This window comes from Copadichromis virginalis, linkage group LG7 (assembly GCF_057382275.1).
Source record: "Copadichromis virginalis isolate Kocher_CV1m ecotype Utaka linkage group LG7, C_Virginalis_male_GT1.1, whole genome shotgun sequence".
NCBI lineage: Eukaryota > Metazoa > Chordata > Actinopteri > Cichliformes > Cichlidae > Copadichromis > Copadichromis virginalis.
Window position 1 is genome coordinate 66585202 of NC_140624.1, and position 21999 is coordinate 66607200.

Sequence of the window (21999 nt, forward strand, 5' to 3'; positions counted from 1 at the left end):
AATAGTCAGCAATTCAACACTGTATATGATCACACAGATTACACTAAACATCAAAGTCAGCTTGGTATGTGTCAGCCATTCCCACCATATTTTCCTAATCTCTCATAAACTGACATCTTTATGACGGATAACAGTTACATAAATTGATTTATTTCTATTCGAAATCAGTTCATCTTCTTCCAGTGGCTTGAAAGATGTGAAAAACTAAATACACTGAAAATATGAAACTATCTAAAGTTTGATATATTTCAAGGAGTTACCCTGAGTTATAAATGTTTGCAGTGGGTGCATCCACAGATGAGGTCAACTAAAACCAAAAACCAGCTCCGTTTTTTGTCCTAAAACACGAGTTGCTTCACTGGATTCACACTTGTCTTTATGCTGGGCCTTGGTGCAGCAAGAAGTGGCTCTTCACTTCCAGTCACTAAAAATATGAACAGAAGCTTCATCAAGTCACAAAATAAAAGACCCCGTGCAGACTAAACACGGCACTTTAGAAATGCTCTTGGTGTGATTTAAAGTCGTGTGAAGAAAAAAGTATCCCAGAGACATTGCATCCTGGGGTACCATCCTCTCTTTAATCTTTTGATTGGCTGACCCTTGCAGATTAAAGGCTTGGACATTTGGAGGGTGGGGTCTCTCTGCTCGGAGCCAAAGCTCTGCTCCTGAGATGACCATATTAGGTACTTCCCCTTTTTGTGACATCCAAGAGTCAATTAAATAAAATACCAGTCTGCAGCCCGAGTTTTTGACTCAAAGAGATCACTCTACATACACTGACCTCATTGGGCATATTTAATATGAACAGCCAACTTGTAGTTTTACAAGATGGTAGTGAGATCTACTAGGATATATGGCTTGGACAAAGACAGTTTTCAAGCTGGAGATGTTAAGATCTTCACTGGGATGATCAGGATGGACAAGATTAAAAATGAGTACATCAGAGGGACAGCTGAGGTTGAGCGGTTTCGAGAGAAAGTTGGAGAGGAGGGGCAGCAGAAGTGTTGGACAATGGATGAGAAGATTTATAAATGTAGTGAAGGAGGACATGTAGAGGGTGGTGAGGCAGAGGAGGATGCTAGGGATAGGATGAGACAGAGACAGATGAATTGGCTCTGGCAACCACTAAAGGCAGCAATCGAAAGACAAAGAGAACAGCGCTGGAACATGAGATATATGACAGGAAATAACCAGAAGCAATAGGCCCCTTTAAAGACTTGATTCGACCTGATGAGTAAAGTTTTAAGGCAGAAACAGTTCCAATTTTATTCATATAAAACCAAATCACAACAACAGTTGCCTCAAGGTGCTTTATCCTCCTAGGACAGGGGTGGGCAATCTCAGTCCACGAGGGTCAGTGTCCCTGCAGGTTTTAGATGTGTCCTCGAACCAACACAGCTGATTTAAATGGCTAAATTAGCTCCTCAACATGTCCTGAAGTTCTCCAGAGGCCTGGTAACGAACTAATCATGTGATTCAGGTGTGTTGACCCAAGGTGAGATCTAAAGCCTGCAGGACACCGGCCCTCGTGAACTGAGATTGCCCACCCCTGTCCTAGGACCTGGCGTCCACATATGTGGACATCACATTTTGGGTTATTTAGACCAAAATATTCAATTTTGCTCCACAAGGGCCTGATATCCACTTATGAAGACGTTATACTGCTACTGTTCTATCGAAATTTTAAATGAATATCCTCATATGTGGCTCTCATTTTTCTTAAAAACAAAAATTAGGTAAAAAAAAATCTGCTAATTCTTTGTTTTTACATTCATCGGGTTCCAATCAGGCCAAATATCAAAGAGAAATTAAAAATGCATGCTGTGGAAGAGTTCGGGTCTTGGGAGGTTAAGATAAGTTAACGTTTATTAGTCCTACATGTGGGAAATTTGTTACATTTACATCGTAAGCTAAGGATCCTAAAATTACACAAGAAAGAAAGTAGAGAAAACCCCAACAATCAGATGACCCCCTATGAGCAAACACTTTGGCAACAGTGGAAGGGAAGAACTGCCTTTTAACAGGAAGAAACATCTGGCTTCCCTTGCCCCCAACCAGCTGCAGCAATCATGCTGTGGAAGAGAACCAGAGATTAAGAATAAATAATGATTAAATGCAGAGAGATGTATAAACACAAAGCGAGTGAAAATGAGTAAAATAATAATAATATTAAAAGTGGCTATTGATCCCAAGAGTTCAACGATGTGAATCTCATTCCAACTTTAAAAAGTAATTTTATGCGCTTTTCCTCACCAAAAATCATGTCTGTAATCCTCATTTTCTCTTAGAATTATATTAAAACCTTTTATTACTAAGTTTGAAGCATTTTATAAAAAGTATTAAGTTGTGTTTTGCCTCAGACTGTTTTAAAAGCAACACACAAGCTTCTGATTAATGTTGATTGCAATACAAGTGGCCAGTTGATTCATCAGTGCAAAATGCAGATACAGGTATTCTGCCGATAAAGGGTCATAAACTGATTTAACTGCTGAAGCAGCCATCCACATTCCACAGAAAATGTCGGCGTTACTTAGCCTAGTATACATTTTTCACAGCCTTTTTTGCTGTTGCTATTTTGATAAATGTTGTGTTTTTCATGAATCTGATGGAGGCGGACAGACCATCATCATCACTGCAGAGCGAACGGACGCTCTCTGACAGCTCTTTAAAAACTTAGACAGATAGACAGAGAGAAGTAGCCTTATTGGCCTCATCCAAACGCCAGCACCCGCCCTCTGCTCTGCTCTGGATTTCCTGCCAAACTCTGAAAAGCTCGTCCCTTAAAACCAATAACCAGGAGGGTGTGAAATTATCTTGTCATCGCTCTCTTCTATCCCTCGTCTCGCATTTCTCCTCTTCTTCTCTGTCTCCACCCTATAAAGCTTATGTGCCAGCCAAACAATGCAATGCAATATAAGCAATGAAACAGCTGTAATCACTCAGTCACCCGTTCAGCGCGCTGCAGGCACTGTGGCGACCTGGCAGGCTTATCGATCTCTGGTGGCGGGAACGATTAAAGGCACCCCGGCAGTTAACAGATGGTGAGTGACGGCACTCATAAACCTCGCACTAAAAGACTAATGTCCTACAAGCTGCATCCGGCGTGCCAGCAATAAACAACCCTGCCGCAGACTGTCAGCGATACGAGCAGGGAGAGAGGGATGAAGGGAGGCGACGGGCCACCTGCTGTCCCACCAAACATGGTTTGACATGCGGGGGGTCCTCGGAGCCGAATATGGAGCGCTGATGGAGGTCGTGAGAGACAGTCTGCTCTCAGCTTTCAATTACAAAACCCAAATGGTGCCTGAATGGTTCAAATCTGAAGGAAAGAGGACAGAAAGAAACCCAGAGGAATACTTTGGAAGGAAGATACTTTACAAAAATACAGCAACAGATATAAGCTTGACAATGGCGTAGAAACAATGGCGTAGCTCCATGTATGCTAATGTTGGTCAAGCTGACCACCTCTTAAGTTTAGTTTGAAAAATCTCAACAATTAATATCTTGCATCTAACAACTTAGACTAGATTCACACTTAGGTGTCTTTAGTTAATTGTCATGACAACAGCAACTAATCATGGAAAGATAAGCTTCAGTTAGCAGTTAGCATGAGCCAAGCTGCCTCCATGTTACTGTCTTTGTTCATGTAAAACAGTCTGATTTCACAACACAGTGATAGCTTCTCCTAGATTTTAATGCCAAACTACATGAGCCAGAGTATGTAGAGTATGTAGTCTAGCAGAATATTTACATTCTGAGTAGGATTTGACAGACTGATGCCTGCAGTGGCTTTCAAAGAATGTCTGTCTTCCATGCAAACTATAGGACACCATGACTATCTGCTAGCGACCAATGCAAGTGCAAGGAGGCGTTCAGTTTAGCAAACTTTACTTCTTTGCAACCGATATCACGCTATCGACTGCCAGCAACCTCTTGCAACCAATCACCAACCAGTCTTAGAATATACGTTTTCCCCTAGACTGCTGGTTTTCAGGGGGCCACTGAACATTGTCTAAGCCTAAATAAGTATATACAGTAAATGTGGCTTTAGCACTTAATTTCATGTTAGCTGCCAACTGGCTGGGGAACACACATTTTTCTCTCCTGATCAGTGATTGCCAGATGGTCACCACCTCATCATAAATGCCGAGACCAAATCTGAACTTGGGGGGAATGAAAAAAAAAATTTATTCCAAGTGACACATCAAAAACTTCACATTTGTTTCAAAATGCCAGTTGTGCCTTTCTCACAAACATAGGGTTAGGGTCATGTACAGCCTTAGATAAAACGTCATTTATTATACTACTCATTCTAATATTAATCCAGAGAGCACTCCACTGTGATCACCACACTGATTCTACTGTAGAAATAAGGCTGCTCATCACTGCTTTGTTACCTACTGAAAATCAGGCTCTGGCTCCTGGGCTGGAGACTGCATACACCACTCTGGGTTCTTCACAACTAGCTTTGTGTGCTTTGCAGCTGTCTCTGCAATTTAGCTTCTCGTTAGTGTCCTGTCATGCAATAAATAAATAAAAGTCCACATCTCTACTCCTAAGCTGTAAATCACTCTAAAATTTCCCACCTCACAGCACATGAACAAAAAGCCAGCTGACTGTAGCACGTTTGCAGAAAAAAAAGGCATTTATGTAAAGAGCATAAGCTCAATAACTGAGTTACTATGTTACATAAATATATATGGCCACACAATGCATATAATATATAGAGTTTGAACCATTTTGGTGCATACATGTAAATTTCGTTATGGTGAACTTGTCGTACATTAGCTTGCTTGTTCTGATGCATTATAAACTTGTGGTTTCTGAGTTAGCTTAGCATTCAGATGTGAAATGGGTTTCAGCGGACGAGGATTGGAGTTTAAATTGTTCTCAGCACAGCTGATTTCAGTGGCTAGATTACCTCCTCAACTTGTCTTGATGCTCTCCAGAGGCCTGGTAATGAACTAATCATTTGATTCAGGTGTTTTGACCCAGGGTGAGATCTAAAACCTGCAGGGCACCGGCACTCGAGGCCTGGAGTTCCCCACCCCTGGTCTAGATGATGACAATGCTGCATCTCCAACTTTGAGATAAATAAAATAAAATATACCCGACTAGATAAAATAGATGCTAGTCGGGTATATTTTAGCATCTTTTCAGCCAGTGAGTCTTGTTTGAGAAACTTTCTCTCATGAGGTAGCTGTAAACCAAAGCATACCTGCATGGTTACAGATAGCTTTTTGGATGTTAAGAAGTGAAATGGAAGTGAAACTTTCAGTGACCCCAGAGATTGCAACTTTTTAACTCAAAGTCATACTTGGTAATAAGTCTGGGCAGTTGTTTGGGGAGCTCCCATCTAAATGGATGAAGACAGAGCCTCAGTATCAACTTCTGTGGTCAGAGCGACATAAAAACTGTGCGTGTCCTGTATGTATGAATAAACAAATCCATGAAAAACATTTAACAAATTGGAGGACTTTGCCCCAGGATAAGGTTTCAATTTTTTCCCCTTTGCAGATTTATGTCTACTTTCAGTTTATGAAACTTGCTCAGGAGAGTAATTCTCTCATTTTTCTGGAGCCCGTTCTCTTTGCTGTAACTTCCAGACACAACCTCAGAGATTTATCACGGCAGCATGACGTAACAGCCCGGCACAAGAGTTTACAGGGGTTTCTGAAATCAAATTTTCTGCTTCCCTTTTGTTAGGGCATACCCCATTTTTGTGCTCTCTTTGGCTGACAGACATGCTTGTTGTTGATAGGAGGAAAGCAGCATGAATGTGAGAGAAAATTAACTCCAGTCTGACAGATGGAAGCCAATTAGTTGCTCTGGCCACTCGTTAGGGCCGCCGGCTGAGCCCGCTGGGGCTGTGTGTGTGTGTTTGTGTACAGGGAGGGTGTGTAGCTGTGCACTTTGTTTGTGGTACAGTTTTTCTTTATTAATTTACTTTTGGGAGTCGTGCAAGTGCTGTGTGAGAGCTGTGTGTGGCTTATGGCTTTAGTTAGTGTTTGTAGACTTGCCAAAGTAAGAGTGAGTCTCTAGGAAAGTATGTCAGTGTAATGCCACGTAACGTGATGGATAGTGTACTGTCAGTAATACAGGTGTGTGTGTGTGTGTGTGTGTGTGTGTCAGCTGTGGGTTCAGGCAGTGTTTTATGTCTAACTCCATTACCGTCTTCCTTGCCTCAGGTGCTGAGACACCAGGCCTCAGTGTCTAACTTAATTTGACGGTTTGTTTTCCAGACGCCAGGATGAACGGTGAACTGAGAGCCGGTCGGACCACGACAGCCAAGAGAGGAAGCAGCGCCATTGACAGGTGTGTCTGCATATCTACCACTCCACCTGAGTTACAGATATTGCTTCTGTGGTTACATTTATAGAAACTTCAATTTAAAAATAATGAAAAAGATCATGACTTGCACCCTCACAACACTATGAAATAAGCTTAAAAATAATGAAAGTTTGACTAAAGAGTGTCCTAAAGAGGAATTCTATTCACTATCCTCAGCTGGAAATTGTTTTATGCTGGTTCTATGTTGACATTTAAACACATTTGGAGGGAAATCTTGGAGGAAACTTCCAGCATGAAGTTTAGGGGTTGCTTGGAAATGGGCTTTGCAGTTGTCACTATGCATTCTTGATAATTTAGAGATCTGCCTTAGAGACATGATAAGATGAAGAGAAGCAGTAGCATCTCATAATCTCAGTGCAGGTGGAAGTGGTACATCATCAAGGTAGAGAAAAGGCGGTTTTAGGAAGACACTTTGATTGCTTTGGAGTAGAAAGTTTGCACGTTTGTACATTATCTTGCACCGGTTACTGAAAAGTGTGCATAATTTAATACGTTTATTATTATAAATACCAATAAATCTTAAAGAACTCAAAAGAAGTAATGTGGAAATGTTAAAAAAAGAACTAAAGATAAAGAATATCCAAACAAACAAGCCAGCAGCCTTTCTTGATAGCTTGAGCTTGATAGTTGAGATGATTATTTATCAATCTTAAACATCATCTAGATGTCCTCCTTAGACTTTCCAGAAAACAAAGCTTGTGTTCAGAAGCTGTCTCATATTTTTCCATCGAGAAATTAGTATTAATGTCAAAAATACTGCTCCCTAACAGTAAGTTAACGACCAAATCTCCTTCTTTCTCATCCTTCTGAGTTAATTAATTAAAGCATCATTAGCGTCCATCACAGGTTTACAATGATAACATCAGGTGGCAGAGTTGATGAGTGTGACAATAAAGACGTGAAGTTTGCCATGAAAGAAATCAGACAGTTTACATGCAGACACATGTAACTGACTTAAAAGTGTTTTATTGCTTCATTCACAGCTGTTTAGTAACCAAATGTGAATCAGACGCCACTGCATTAAAAACAACAACAAAAATATATGCAGTTCTTGATTTTATCATCATCACTCTTTAGAAGCTGCTCTTCTTAGAATTTCTAATGAAATTTTGACGAGGAAAGATGAACATTTTTGATTTAACAGCATCATCCAAATCCTTACATTGATCATTGCTGAAAACTTTGGGTTCTCCTCTGTTATCTTGTCCTGTCGTGTGTCTCAAGGTTCTGTTTTGGGCATTTTTAAAGGTGTCACATATCTTACATATGACATGATATCCAGTTATACGTTTTATTTCTTCACAGAATGTTGCAAAAATAATTATCAGTTATCATTATCATTATAAGTTCTTGTTTGTGCTCTTGACAGCTTTGTTGCCACTGTGATCAACAATCTTGGCCATCATTGGTTCAATCAAAAGTCAGAAATGTACTTATTACATTGGACCAGGCTCTTAGCTTTGATAACCATGTTAATAGTCTTTGTCATACTACTTTGTCCATGTTTTGTGCCTCAGTTGAATGGTGTCAATTCAATTCAATTTTATTTATATAGCGCCAAATCACAACAAAAGTCGCCTCAAGGCACTTCATAGATACAGAGAAAAACCCAGCAATCATATGACCCCCTATGAGCAGCACTTTGGTGACAGTAGGAAGGAAAAACTTCCTTTTAACAGGAAGAAACCTCCAACAGAACCAGGCTCAGGGAGGGGCGGGGCCATCTGCTGCGACCGGTTGGGGTGAGAGAGGGAAGACAGGATAAAAGACATGCTGTGGAAGAGAGACAGAGGTTAATAACAGATATGATTCAATGCAGAGAGGTCTGTTAACACATAGTGAGTGAGAAAGGTGACTGGAAAGGAAAAACTCAATGCATCATGGGAATCCCCCGGCAGCCTACGTCTATTGCAGCATAACTAAGGGAGGATTCAGGGTCACCTGGTCCAGCCCTAACTATATGCTTTAGCAAAAAGGAAAGTTTTAAGCCTAATCTCGAAAGTAGAGATAGTGTCTGTCTCCCGAATCCAAACTGGAAGCTGGTTCCACAGAAGAGGGGCCTGAAAACTGAAGGCTCTGCCTCCCATTCCCCTGTGTCCAATTGTAATTCACTGTAAACTAGTCTCAGTAAGTCACTTATAAATGGTCCAAAGTGGTGATTACTTTGAGAGCTCTGCATAGTCACGTCTGCTGACATTAGTGAACTCCTGCATTAATAAATATCATGCAGGTCATTGAGGTCATCCGACTAAAACCTTTCAATGGTTCTTTGTTCTAGAATGAAAACTAACAGAGACGTATATGTAGATACATTTTGCTTACTTGCTTAATTTCCTTCACTGCAGTAATCTGATGGATACTGAACCTTTATTACAAATAGAAACATTAATATCTAACAGACACGTTTGATGAGTAGACAGCATAACAAATCAAGGTGATGCTTATACACACAACCTACCTGACTATTTAAATATGACACCTGAAAAGTCTATTTGGATGAAAATCTGTATCTAAGAAAATGTGCTGTTCCCAGTGTCTCCATACAAGTGCAAACTTATGTTTTGTAATTCCGGAAATTCAGACCAAACTTCCCTCCCTGTTTTTAGAAGTGTAATCCAGGGAAGGAAGAAGGCCAGTAATAGTGTTTTGTGTTGTGTTGATGAGCCTTTGCTGAGGCCCCGTTTTTCAGCCTTGTATCATTCTATCAAAATAGCTTTGACACATAATCTGTTAAAACTTTACAATACGACATGCGACTCCCCTGCATTTCATTTATAATTATAAAGGTATTTTATTTTGAATTACAATGTAATTACATTTACCTACAAATACTTAAAGGTAGGTACACTAGAATAAGGGGCTAACAAGTCTGATTTTTACAGGAATCAAAGAAAGAATTATTATCAAATTAAATGTATTTAATGCTTAATGTTATTTAAGGCTATTACTTCATAGTATGGCTATAGATAAACACTACACTAAGTAAAGCAATGCGTACCTTTAGGTAGAGCACAATTTAATAGGAATTTTGTGGAAAAACAAACAATAGGAGGAGCGAGGCCCGTATTACTGAGTGTTCAATCTTGCACTTTTACATCTCTATCATCATTATGTTTATGTACATGATGTTCTATTATTCAATTTCCCTCACTTTTTAGTAATTATTTAGCAGAGATTTGAAACAGTTTATTGATAATTTAGTTAATGAAATTTGTTTAAAGTTAAAATAAATAAATAAACATTAGTCTTGTGCATGATATGGCCCCTGACCAAAAGCTACAGCAGACCTATGAGGTGAGATGGAGAAACATTGTTTTTCTGCAAAATTACCATGAAATTACAGACTTTAATTTATTTACACTGCAGTTAAAATTATGTACAGAATAATTTCTGTCTGCTTTCCTGTAAAATATCTGAAGTTACACACTACATAAATGTATTTAGAGTATAAATATTTCTTTGTTTCCTGTAAAAACTTGACTCCCTACCCCCTTATTCTAGTGAACCAACCTTTATGTATTTGTAGGTAAATATAATTGTAATTTAAACGTAATTAAATTATAATTCCATTTAATTACAGGGAATTATACCATAATCCAAATTATCCAAAAAACAAGTACAACTAGTGTTGCTTCAGTAAATCCATTTACATTAGAAGACATCCATGAGCGGTTCACAGAGACAGCATTCCTCTGCGATACAGGGACGTGCATTTGAATCTTTGAGTGTTCGAGATCCTTTATGTCGTTTAAATTCTTTGGAGTAATTTTGCTAACATTACATGTTAAACTTGTGTTTTTATAGTAGTACCACCAGAACAGCAGCTCTATCAATGCTGGTTTTCTGTGGTTGTTAGTGCTGCAGTTGGCATTTTGTTTGAGGCTGAAAGTGAATGACGGTCCAGCTGTCCCCAGCTTTAACCTCATTCTCTGTTTACATGGAAGCTAAAGCCAAACTGTCCTCCAAATCCCACCGCCGCACGCCGCTGGACGGATTAAAGCCGGGACGAACACGACTCAGCGACGGCCAGAGTTGGGATTTACAGCCAGGCAGCCGCACAGCCAACCCCCAGAGAGGCTGTGAGGATCTGTGGAGGGAGCCAGTGGGAACAGTTCACTGTGCGTGAACCCTCGTTGCTCAGGATTTCACATAATTCACTTACCACAGCCTGCAAAAGGCGGCAGGCTAAAATAAGCTTTACTTCTTAAACTTCTACCATCATGAGAAACTAAGGTGGAGAGTCAGAGCTCAGCCCAAACATCCAGAGAATGTTTGTGGATGCTAGAATTAACAATACGTCCACAAACACAGAAAAATGGACAAAGCTTGTTCCCACTTTGTCTTTTTTTATATAATTTGACCTCGAGAAATCTCCCGCCAAATTACATTTGATTTGTCTTTCAAATGTGCTAATTGTTTTTTAAAAAAGTTTCAGCCTTTTGGCCACATGGAGAGCAGGTACACAGACTTTTATTCATCAGTGTGTGTTTTCTGCGACATTTTTCCGTCTGAACACCCCAGCTTGTCTTCCAGATGGGTTCGGCCTCCTTCTCCGTGTCCTAATCAAAACTAACGACACCAAACCTGCTTTGAGCAGCAGAGCTCTCGCCTGAGGTACAAACACACAGCAGCTCATTGTAGCTACAACATTTATCACTGACAGAAGTATTCACAGGTAGCAAGCCAAGAAAGTTCACGTGATGATGCAAAAACCGGCAGCGTGTCGACCCAAGTTCAGTAATGTTTACTCATCAGAGGAAAATAGTAGTTTGGCGAGTCTGTCACAGCTGCTGCGGAAGCCCCAAACTTCCTGAGAATTCTTCTGTAATCAAAAACGTGGTGTAATTTCAGGGGGTCTTGGAGGGGTTTTACAAGGAGTCTTAATGGGAACCATGTGCACAACTGTCTCATTAGCTTGCAGTGCCTAAAAACAGTATTCCCATTTGCATAGGTATATAGATATACACATATAGGTATACACAGCCAGCAGCACCTGGACCACTGATACAAAGCAGGACAGATCCATGGTGTCGTGTTGTTTACATAAAAAGTCTGAGCCTACCATCTCAGTGTTGGATAAGTAACTGAGACTAATCAGACCAGGCAATATTTTTTTCCAAACCTCTATTGTAATCACACTGTTAGCACAGATAGGAGAGATCAGTCAAGAAAAACCCGCAAAGTGGACTTCAAATTCTTTACACTCAAGTTTTGCATGACAAAAGTACTGCAGGTACTGCACGTTTCAAAGTACAAAGTTGAGTCAAATGAAATAAAAATGCAGCATTCAAGCTGAAAGTAAAAATCCAAGCAAAGTGCAAAACACAAATGTCTCAATGGAAGGCAAACAATGTTTTCCAGGCTGTTAACCCTCCAAATTACACTGTCGCTTTGCACATCTCTGAAATGGGAGCGTCATCTCGCAGCAGCCAATTTTGGAGTGCATCAGAGCACCGACCCCAGTGCAGGAAGCATCCCGAGAAAAGAAATTTCATTACAATATGATGACAGGGTGACTAAGAATATTTGAGTTTTCTCTAAAGCTACTTTGATTTAACAGTAATCAAAAGGTACACGTAGATTAATCATCATACTTAAACTGTTTTAAATGTTGCCCATAGTGAAAGTATTTTCAGGTTAATTAAAAACACTTTAGCATGTTTTTTCTTGTTTTAGCTTCCAGCTCTGTTGCCCTGGATACGAGGTAAACTTGTGTCTGAGGTTTTTGGCAAACTGAATGATGCCACACGTTGCTTTCTCTGTAGCTCAATCTATCATTATCCTAGTTTCAAAATTTATAATTTTGTTACTTTTGGGTTTTCTTTTTGAAAAATTCAACTATTATGACAGTTTTCTTGCAAGATAACATAAAGAACATTAGAAAAATAAACTTCCTAACTGCGATGCTTAGGTGTATAATCACTGATAAATGTGTGATCGTCTGAATAATTATTTACGCTCTGATTCTCAGCTCTGTCCCTCATCCTCTAAAGGTCTGTCTCACAGTTTGAAGCCCTCTGAGAGGTTCTGGTTGCTCCATCCTGCATTTTAAATCTCTTTCCTCGCTGCAGACGTCCTTTCATGTTAGCAAGAAAGACTTTTTAAAAGCAGCGTATGCATCTCTAAGCTTCAGAGACCGAGACTCTGGGGGAAGGCTCTGAGCTCCAGTCTGAGGTGAAGGAAGTGGGGCTGTGTGGCGTGACTTATACATTATCAATACTTCACTGCACCGGTGATGTTAAACAGTGCAGAGGAAAAAACATGGCTCTCTCTGGGATGCTGAGAGCTGAGCACGACCGCAGGTGGCATTGTGTTTTTTAATTGTTTGATGATCGTTAATCAAAGGGCACGATTAACTGCTCAGATGCCTCCACACAGTGTAGTGCACAGTTTACTCTTATATCAGTAATACAGGATTGATTCAAATCCAGTTACTGTTTGATCTGCATCAGAAAGCTCACTGTAACCTATAGGACATCCTGATTTTGCCAAGTGGTTGTTGTTAACATTGTTATGATAGCCTAACACGCTGTTTGTGTTGTCATAAGGGAGATGCTGGCAAAAATAATACCAAAAATACCACGTGTCACCTGTTATTACTGCAAAGAAGTGGAAGAAGCATCGCACAGCACGGTTTATGGTGCTTCTGTAGGGATCAAGGCTTGTGGACAGTGCAAGTTGGCCGATGTGGGTAAATGACTGGAAAGTATTGAGAGGACTGGCTGGTGATAGGGGTGGAAAGCATGGCTGATTGTTGGGAGCTGAGAGGATGACAGGGTGAGGAATGATGTGGGACTGGTGGGCTTAAGGTAAGCTCAGCTAGAGAGTCATCAGCTAATTCTAGCACCGGAGCTGATTAGCTGGGTTAGGAAAGTGAGTCCCTAATTCAGTGTGATCGTAAGTGAGCCCACCTACTGCAACTTTTATTTACCTCACGCAGTTTAAATGCAAGAGATAAATGTGTAAAACTGCAACATTATCTATAAAAATCAATTTTGTTTTTTGTAGAAGGCTGTGAACATGGTTATTTGTGCTGTAACATTGAAGTCTGACTTACTGCTGGAGCCTCTAGTGGACATTAGAGGAACTGCATTGACATCATTGTTCCCATAAGGAGGTTTCTGCTTGAATGTAACTCAAATAAAAGCTGATATGATTAGAAAACAGGTGGAGAAGTGATGCCATTTGGGTTTTTCATTCACCTTCTTCTTGCTGCTTTGTACTAAGTCCGTTTCTATTGGACTGCCACATTTTTTGATGTGTTAATTCTGTGTTAATAGTTCTAAAAGTAGCTGTGGAAACTTCCACAGCTGTGGAAAACCCAAATGAACTGTAATTGCTCTAGTTTTTTAGTCTCGCTCCAAATCTTTGTTTATTTTGAGTGCATGTCAGTGTGAGGCGAGGGTGTTTGTCATCATGGTGGATGAGCCGTGTGACAAAGTCCAGCAGCTGCTGGCTTACATGACATGACAGTCTCACACACACACACACACACACACACACACAGAGGGACTGTTGTGCGATTACGCCGCCTCTCACAGAAGCTTTACTGAATCTCTCAGATATGATCGATGACTGCATCCTCTGTGTTTGGGACTCATGCAGACACACATACTTTTGTACTTCTGAGGACCCTGAATTTTTTTGGTCACTTCTAACTATTGTGACTTTTTTCCAGTAAGCACAAAACTACTAAGTGGAATATCAGAAACCTGATGTCTTCTGGAGAACAGAATCATTTTTCCAAACATCCTAGTTTTATTTTGAAAGCTTGGATTATTTTACTTTTCACAAAAAACAAGAACCACCAGGGTAAAACTGTTATATCCTCTGATGTCAGTACTTAACCTTTTTGTATCCTTTCTGTGGGATAAAAAAAAAGCCACCAGTCACGGAAGTTGGCCACTCCTCCCTGAGCTCGGTTCTTCCTGTTAAATTGGAGTTTTTCCATCCTATTGTCGCCAGGTGTTTCCTCATGCGGGACTCTTATGGTGTTTTCTGTCTATTATTTTAGGGCCTTTACCTTAAAATATAAAGCACCTGGAGGCAACTGTTGTTGTAATTTTGGCACTCAATTAATAAAGCTGAATTGAATGGATAACAGCCTGCAGTCATTTGTTGTAGTTTTCAGCGAGTCTCTCATGCGTCTCCTGAGCGATCCCAGCGGATTCTTCTTTGGAAAATTTCTTGAGCTTCTCCAGATTTGATGGTCGTCTGGCTTCAGTTCACCCCTCACATTTTCAATGGGATTCAAGTCAGGCTTTGTGCAGGCCAGTCAATAACATTCACTTTGGTGTTGGAAGAGAAAAAAAACAATTCAGACTGAATTTGTTGCTGACTGCTTGAGGGTTTTACGGTTTTTAAGATTGGATAAGTGGAAGAGAATGGATGGATCATGGTTGTTAGCTTTTTCGTGCGACTCTTGTGTCAAACGATATGTGTCAAAGTCAAAGTCAAAGTCAACTTTATTTGTCGATTCTGCCACATGTACAGGACATACAGAGAATAGAAATTGCGTTACTCTCAATCCCTAGATAAATAGCAAATGAACATTTAAATATATTTAAATATAAAAGTGATTAAAAATGCAAGTAAAATAATTAAAAAGTAAAAATTTAAATAAATACAATTTTACATATAACAAGAAAGCTATACAATATACAATATAATGGGTAAGTGACATTGAGTGTAAACCAGGCAGAGTAGTGCAAATAGGCAAATAGTGCAAATGGAGATTTAGTAGTGTACGGTAAGAGAAAGTGTAACAACAAAGTCTTATGAGGTAAAGAATGTGTTAATTATCCTTAATGCTGAGTGTGTTCTCAGTGCTGTTCTTCATAACTCCACCTCTTAAAAAGTGGGGACAGGGTGTAAGATGTAAATAAAAATAGAACACAATGATTTGCAACTCTCACAAACCCATTTATTTATTTTATTTAGTCAAAATGAGCTAACATTCTTCCTAAAATGGTAACTTTTCTCAATTTAAACATTTATGTGTTCTCTTTGTGTTCTGTCGATGTCCTGCACTTCGGCCTGTTTAGCACTTTCGCTAAATCCTAATGGCTAATCAACAGCCTAAAACTAATTGTGCTCTTCTTCTAAAATCAAGTCTCCTGAAAAATTTTAGGTCTCCAAAAAAAGGCGTCACTTTCCAAAGGCATCATCGATGTTATGGTTGTGCTTTCTAATGCTGGAGGAATGTGATTACTGATGTACAGACAGATGGTGTTTCCAAACTGATCCGGGCTCATCGCTTTAGTCTCTGGGGCTGCCGTCCAGTCCTCTGCTCAGGATCCAAGCACACAATGACAGACCCACACTTGTGTGATGTGCCAGTTTGGCACAGCGCTGTTTCCATGATTTTCTTTTTAACCTGTCTGCTGACGGGAGGAGGGTCACAGGAAATCAAGAATATTTGTAATTTGTATTTTGTAATATAATGTCGCAAATTGGGGTGAAAAATATTAGACAAACATTTTAGGCTCATGTTCAGCCCCTTGCCCTGACACAGATATATAGTCGTGTGAAAAATTAAGTACACCCTCATTACTTACATAAGAATTAAAATGTCAAGTAGTAGTCAGGTGCTGCTACTCAAATGCACTTGATTAACTGATGACCAGTAAGAGTGAGCACCTTTAGAAAAACAGAGGTTCTGGCAGTTTGGTGGTCTGGAGCATTCAGGTGTGCCACAATCTTCATCCAAGCAGAAAAACTGCAAAAAACCCAAGAGCTCCATCTCAGCCTCTACAGGCCTCGGACGGCAGTTTAAATGTTCTTGACAGTGAAATTCGTAAAAGACTGAACGAGTGTTGCTTGTTTCTCTCCAGAAAGGCTGCATGACTTAGGTTTGCAAGCTGTATCTGAAAAACCCACCACAACAATGTCCTTTGTACAGATGAGACCAGAAGTGGAGATATTTGTCCAGAATAAACAGCAGGACATTAGAGAGAAAAATACAACAACAACAACAAAAAATAGCATATCAGCACAAACAACTCAAACCAACTGTCAGCACAATGATGGAGGGCTGATGATTTGGGCACCTGGGGGTCACTGAGTTGACCATTAACTCCTCTGTATATCAGAGTCAGATCTGAGGACACATGTCTGACAGCTAAAGCTCAGACCAAACCAACTGGACAATAATGCAAAGCCAACGAATCCATACCTCAAACTGACCGAAATGCTGTGGTGGGACCTTCAGAGAGCTGTTAATGAATCCTGCAAACCTCAGTGCAGCTCTGTAAAGAGTGAGCCAAAATGTGATGTGATGTGAGAGGGCGATAAAGTCATGTAGAAAATCATTACTTCAAGTTATTGCTGCTAAAGGAGGTTCTACAAGCGACTGAATCTCAGGGCGTACTTCGTCTTTCACAGGACTGTATCTCTGTAGTTAAATAAAGTGTCACTTTAATTCTCTAGTTTTTCCTTAGAGAGAAAGAAATTTTAGATTAGATTAGATTCAATTTATTGTTATTGAAATGTATATGACTCAAACAATGACCAAAGTACAATCAATATGGATACATACACAGATATATACTATACACACACATGTATAAATACAACCCAATTACAATATGCACAATATTTAAATGAATGCACAGTTTTATTGTATGAAATGAGTGGATGTAATGTACATGTAAATGAGTGGTGTGTGTGAGTCCACAAGGTAGACTTGAGCATGTGCATTGCTACCAGTGTCCATTAAATTACACATAAAACATCGAATTCCAGCGTTCTTCTTCTGCAGGCAGGCTGTTGGTCGATTTAGGATTGATGACAGGACACATTCCCTCGATGTTTTCGTGCCATACCTGGGAGTTAAATAAAGTTAAATAAAAACACTTTCACAAGAAGCTACAGATTTTCTGCTGCTCCTCACATTAAAATGGTTCATGGCATAACGTGGATGAGACATACGAATGTGTAGAACTGTGAATGATGCAAAGCTGCTCTACTGCAGTCCAAGAATAAAGACATGGAGCTGGTAATGATCTACTTAGTAGGTCCACTTTAAAATGTGTTTAACTATCAAGTGAAATTACGGCATTAAAAGCAATATTTTGTATTTTTGATGATATTGTAAACGTCCAATAAGGGAAACATTTAACAACTGTGTCCCTGACGGGAAACGCTCAGTGGGTTCCAGCCACCGTTTCACCTGCAGCTCCATAGCTGTCTGTCTCATTTTCTAATTGAGACGTTATTTTGTTTCCTTTTTTTCTATCAGCTGCAAAAATCTTAGAACTTTTGACTTCAGTGAAGCCTCCTCCTTCCACGTGCAGGGCTGCCTGCAGGTCGGTGCCTCCTGAATCCATGTGAATCAGCATTTAATTAACCGATGGGGAGGCCTCTCAGGTTCCCGGCAGCTCTGGGGTTGTACAGTCCTCACATTGATCTGCGCTTTTGTTGGAGGCAGACCTTCAGACTGCAAAGTGTGTTTTCCTACCTCCTGATTAACTTCACATCAACTACGCGAGGGCAAAAAAAAAGAAATCAAAGGAGAGACAGAGGACGAGGGTGAGATGGAGAGAGAGATAGCGATGATGGGAGAGACACAGAGCGAGGGCACCGAGCAGAACTCTGTAATTATGTCTTCTTGTCCCTCGATCGCCCTGCTGAGATGAGCGTTTAGCGTAAAGAGATGAATCAGCGTTTCTTTTGAGGAGAAAAATAACAGCTCGATAAAGAGGCGGCACAAAAAACTCCCAAGAAAACAAAAACCATTTAACACACACACTCACGCACTCACACACACACACACACACACACACTCGGAGGGAAGATAAAGAGAGGAAACTAAACAGCCTCCTTGTTTAAATTTAAATGTCGCCTTTGATGGAGCTGTGCTGCCGGCTGCCGGTTTCACCTCATCGACTCTGAAATGGCCGAGTGTGTTTACATGCAAACAAAACACGCAGTTTAAATATAATTAAGATAAGACTGTGGACGCAGGTTGGCCGGCAGGTCCTGTTTGGAGCTCACAGTGAGAAAAGATTTAAAACTGTTTACGTCTGTCATCTTTTTCTGTATGTTCACTGAATGTGAGAAAAGGATTTATCCCCACATCGTCCATTATTATGCAGTGAAACAAATTATTTTTCACTTTAAAATATGTTTTTGGTGCTTTTGTATTAAAGCATTTATCTAGCAAAGTGCAGAAACCACAATGCAGGATGTGCAATTCATATTTCATAATTAGTCTGAATTCCCACTTTGAATACTTCCCGGGATTTTTACACCTTTTGGGTTTAAGCACAGGCCGTACATTGTCCTGTTCTCGCCTCCGATTGTGCTTTGTCTTTCTCCTTGAACTACAGCCTTCCTTCCTCTCATCTGTATGCGTGCTCTGCATATATAGCTTCAGAATAAATAGCTTTAGAAGTTTGAGCCATGGATATATTCTGCCTGAAACTTGTCTTTGGGATTATTACCACACATTTCTGAATGCTGCTTGTAGTAGTTTATGTACTACTAATACTATGTATTAGTAGTACATAGTAGTATTTGGGGTGGGGGGTGAGTTTAGAATTACAGTCACAGTTAGAGCCATAGGTTTGTGCACAGTGTTGCAAAGAGTTTAACAAAAGTATCGCATTAACGGTTTAGGATTTAAATATTATTGCCTCCAAGTACCAAATTTAAGGTAAAGACCCTACAATAATACAGAGAAAACAGAGAAGACCCCAACAATCGGATGATCCTATATGAGTAAGTGCTTTGGCGACAGTGGGAAATAAAAACTTCCTTTTAACAGTAAGAAACCTCCAGTAGAACCAGGCTCAGGGAGAGGAAGGCAATCTTACACATGTTGATCAACTCATCTGTTTTCAGTCAAGTTGTGCTCAAGATCAAAGTCACATTTGTCAGTTTTCAGGCAATAAGATGTAAAGAGTGATGGAGTGTGAGCCATTTGAGCTACGAAATGACAGGGTAAATGCTACGTTTCTCACCGTCTCCATGCTTTTCTCTTCCCATCACTCACCTTGGTTCCATCTGCCCAAAGATCTTTTTTCCTGGACTCTGCAGGTGCGTTTAGCAGAGGTGTGGACTCGAGTCACATGACTTGGACTCGAGTCAGACTCGAGTCATTAATTTTATGACTTTAGACTTGACTTGAAAAAATGTTCTAAGACTTGTGACTTGACTTGGACTTTTACACCAATGACTTGGGACTTGAATTGGACTTGAACCGGTTTACTTGAAAAGACTTGATATTTTACCCCAAATATAAAATCTAACATGCATATTATATAGAGATTGAAAATGTGACGTCATTCACGGGTAGAACCGCAAAGGATTCTGGGAACTCGTGGCAAGCGGTACTAGCGCAGGCAGGCTTTCAATTAAAATCAGTTAAACAGCGATAAAAAGAAACACAAAAATGTCAAGAAGCCGTTGTATGATTAACTGCAATAGCCGGTCGCATGACAGCCACGGGAAGCCGACGGGTAAAGAGATCGGTTGTTATCGGATTACGTCGTTGAAGAGAAATTGTTCGAGCCATGTTTCCGAAGTAACAAAGACGCGACGGATGGCCTGGATTGCAGCCATTCAAAGATCAAATATAACGTCCCAGAACCCTCCAGCTCACAGGTTAGTCTGCTCCAAGCATTTACACGAAGGTCAGTGTTTTTTAGTAGTTAATACGTCATTTTTCTTAACATAATTGGTGATATAGGTTACAAGCAAGTCTGGTGCTGAACAGAAATTGTCGCGCTATGCTCCTTTGTTTATTGTGCATAAATAGTAAATTGTCCTGACACAATATTGCGTTTCGCCTCTGTTATTATGGCACATTGACAAAAACATATACTTTTATTCACAGGATAAAACAGGTTTTTTTGTATCACTAATTGCCCAGTACCATTACAGCATACAATATTGTTGTCACTGCTACATTTCTGTGATGGGTACCAGAAATTATTTCCACTACTAATTAATTACCGTTGAGCTCAAAGGTCCTATTAATAAACGGTTAAGGAATGTGTATTTATGACGACGATTTGTGAGACTGGTAAACTTATGATACGTACGATGGTCTTTCGTTCTACACGGTGCATTTCAAGGTCCTGCACCCATCCGTCGGTAAACTGTACCTGGGCTTGTTGCAGTGACCTGAAGTTACTAAACTTCATGAGTGTATGCACTCACTCCAAGAAGCGTATAATTATAAATATGCATATAAATATGCTAAGATGAGATAGCTGACTTCATCTAACTAGCAAATGTTGTCCAGGCTACGTTGGTGATACAGTTTTTTTTAATGTGTATGATATTTTTGTCATGCGATTTTAAAGCTGGTCCTACAACCGCATCCAAGAATAACATGCAGCTTATCTCAGAACTGTCGGTGAAAATTATTCTTGGAGCTAGGTTTAATTGAGCTGCATTTTATAGAGGTGCAATTTCACAATTTGTGTATATTTTCTAAGTTCACTATTTTGTCATGTGTTGAGAAAAACACAGATTTAAAAATTACATGGTCTAATATTTACATTTAGCATATAACTGCAACATTATTTTTTCGTTGTTTTTTTTTTAAAGACTCGAAAGGACTTGAAATTCAAAGTTTCAGACTTGTGACTTGACTCGGACTTTTACACCAGTGACTTGAGACTCGACTCTGACTTGCCTGACATTACTTGAGACTTGACTTGAGACTTGAGGATAAAGACTTGAGACTTACTTGAGACTTGCAAAACAATGACTTGGTCCCACCTCTGGCGTTTAGATGTTTTTAAGAGCTAATCTGACCTAACCAGTGGTTTGCACATTGTTAAAAAGAGTCTATTTCCATTCATAAAGGAGCCTTTTGATTGTAGATCTTCACAAGAAGACACCTACCTCCTCGAGAGTATTTTTCACTGAGCGAGTAAATACTCTGACTTAAAGCTGGAAATGTGTACTTGAGTCACGTCTTCACTGATTTAAAATGCACTGTGGTATACAGAGGGAAGCAGAAAATTAGCAAATGTGTGTTATTCTCCAAATAGCTGTGGACTGAACCACAGACTGTTGATGAGCTCAGTTCTACAGTTTTAAATAGGGGAGACCGGGGATAGTTGTAACGTGGGTCAGTTGTAACACTTCCAATTTCTCCAATCAGAGCTAAGTTTCAAATGATGCGACTCATCCTGTGCATGCCCAATTCAGTTCTGCTATCACATGTGAAAAATCAGCACATTTTGTCAAACACAGACAATTTAACACGAAAAAAAGTAATTTGTATGCCAAAAAGTAAGTTTTTCTACTTTATTTCAATTTCTAGTAGCATTATCTGCTTTGCAGTTAAACTCATCAAACTTAAATTATGTTATTTGTATGTCTATGGGGATATATTCTGTGTAGGTTAGTGATGGGTCGTTCGCGAACGAAATGGCTCTTAGAGCCGGCTCTTTGACGTGAACGACGCGAGCCGGCTCCTTATCGCGAGCCGTCACGTGGGTTGTTTTTTTTTTCTTTCTCTCAGCCTCTCTCTCGCACTTTCTTTCCGCTTCACTCTGCACGCGAGCCTTGTGCTTTATGCTGGGCAGAGGGGGGAGGGGCGGTAGTTACACTCAGTAGCACAGGAACAGAGCCAGAGAGAGAGAAAGAGAGGCAGGGACAACAACATTAGAAAGGTATAGTAATCATCCA

The 21999-nt window shown here is 40.0% G+C and overlaps 1 protein-coding gene and 1 long non-coding RNA gene across 4 annotated transcripts in view; one reads left to right on the forward strand and one right to left on the reverse strand.

Annotated features, from left to right (window-relative positions):
- Positions 1–21999, forward strand: part of LOC146706650 (RNA-binding protein Raly-like) — an 85051-nt gene that overhangs the window by 2815 nt on the left and 60237 nt on the right. For both annotated transcript variants that reach the window (XM_085464848.1, XM_085464849.1), the window contains exon 2: positions 6243–6315. In XM_085464848.1, coding sequence (XP_085320974.1) covers positions 6243–6315 — 73 coding nt within the window. The remainder of the gene's footprint in view (positions 1–6242; positions 6316–21999) is intronic.
- The window catches only part of LOC146706651 (uncharacterized), a 66732-nt gene continuing 61518 nt past the window's right edge, over positions 16786–21999 (reverse strand). For both annotated transcript variants that reach the window (XR_014921591.1, XR_014921592.1), the window contains exon 3: positions 16786–17174. This is a non-coding gene — a long non-coding RNA (uncharacterized LOC146706651). The remainder of the gene's footprint in view (positions 17175–21999) is intronic.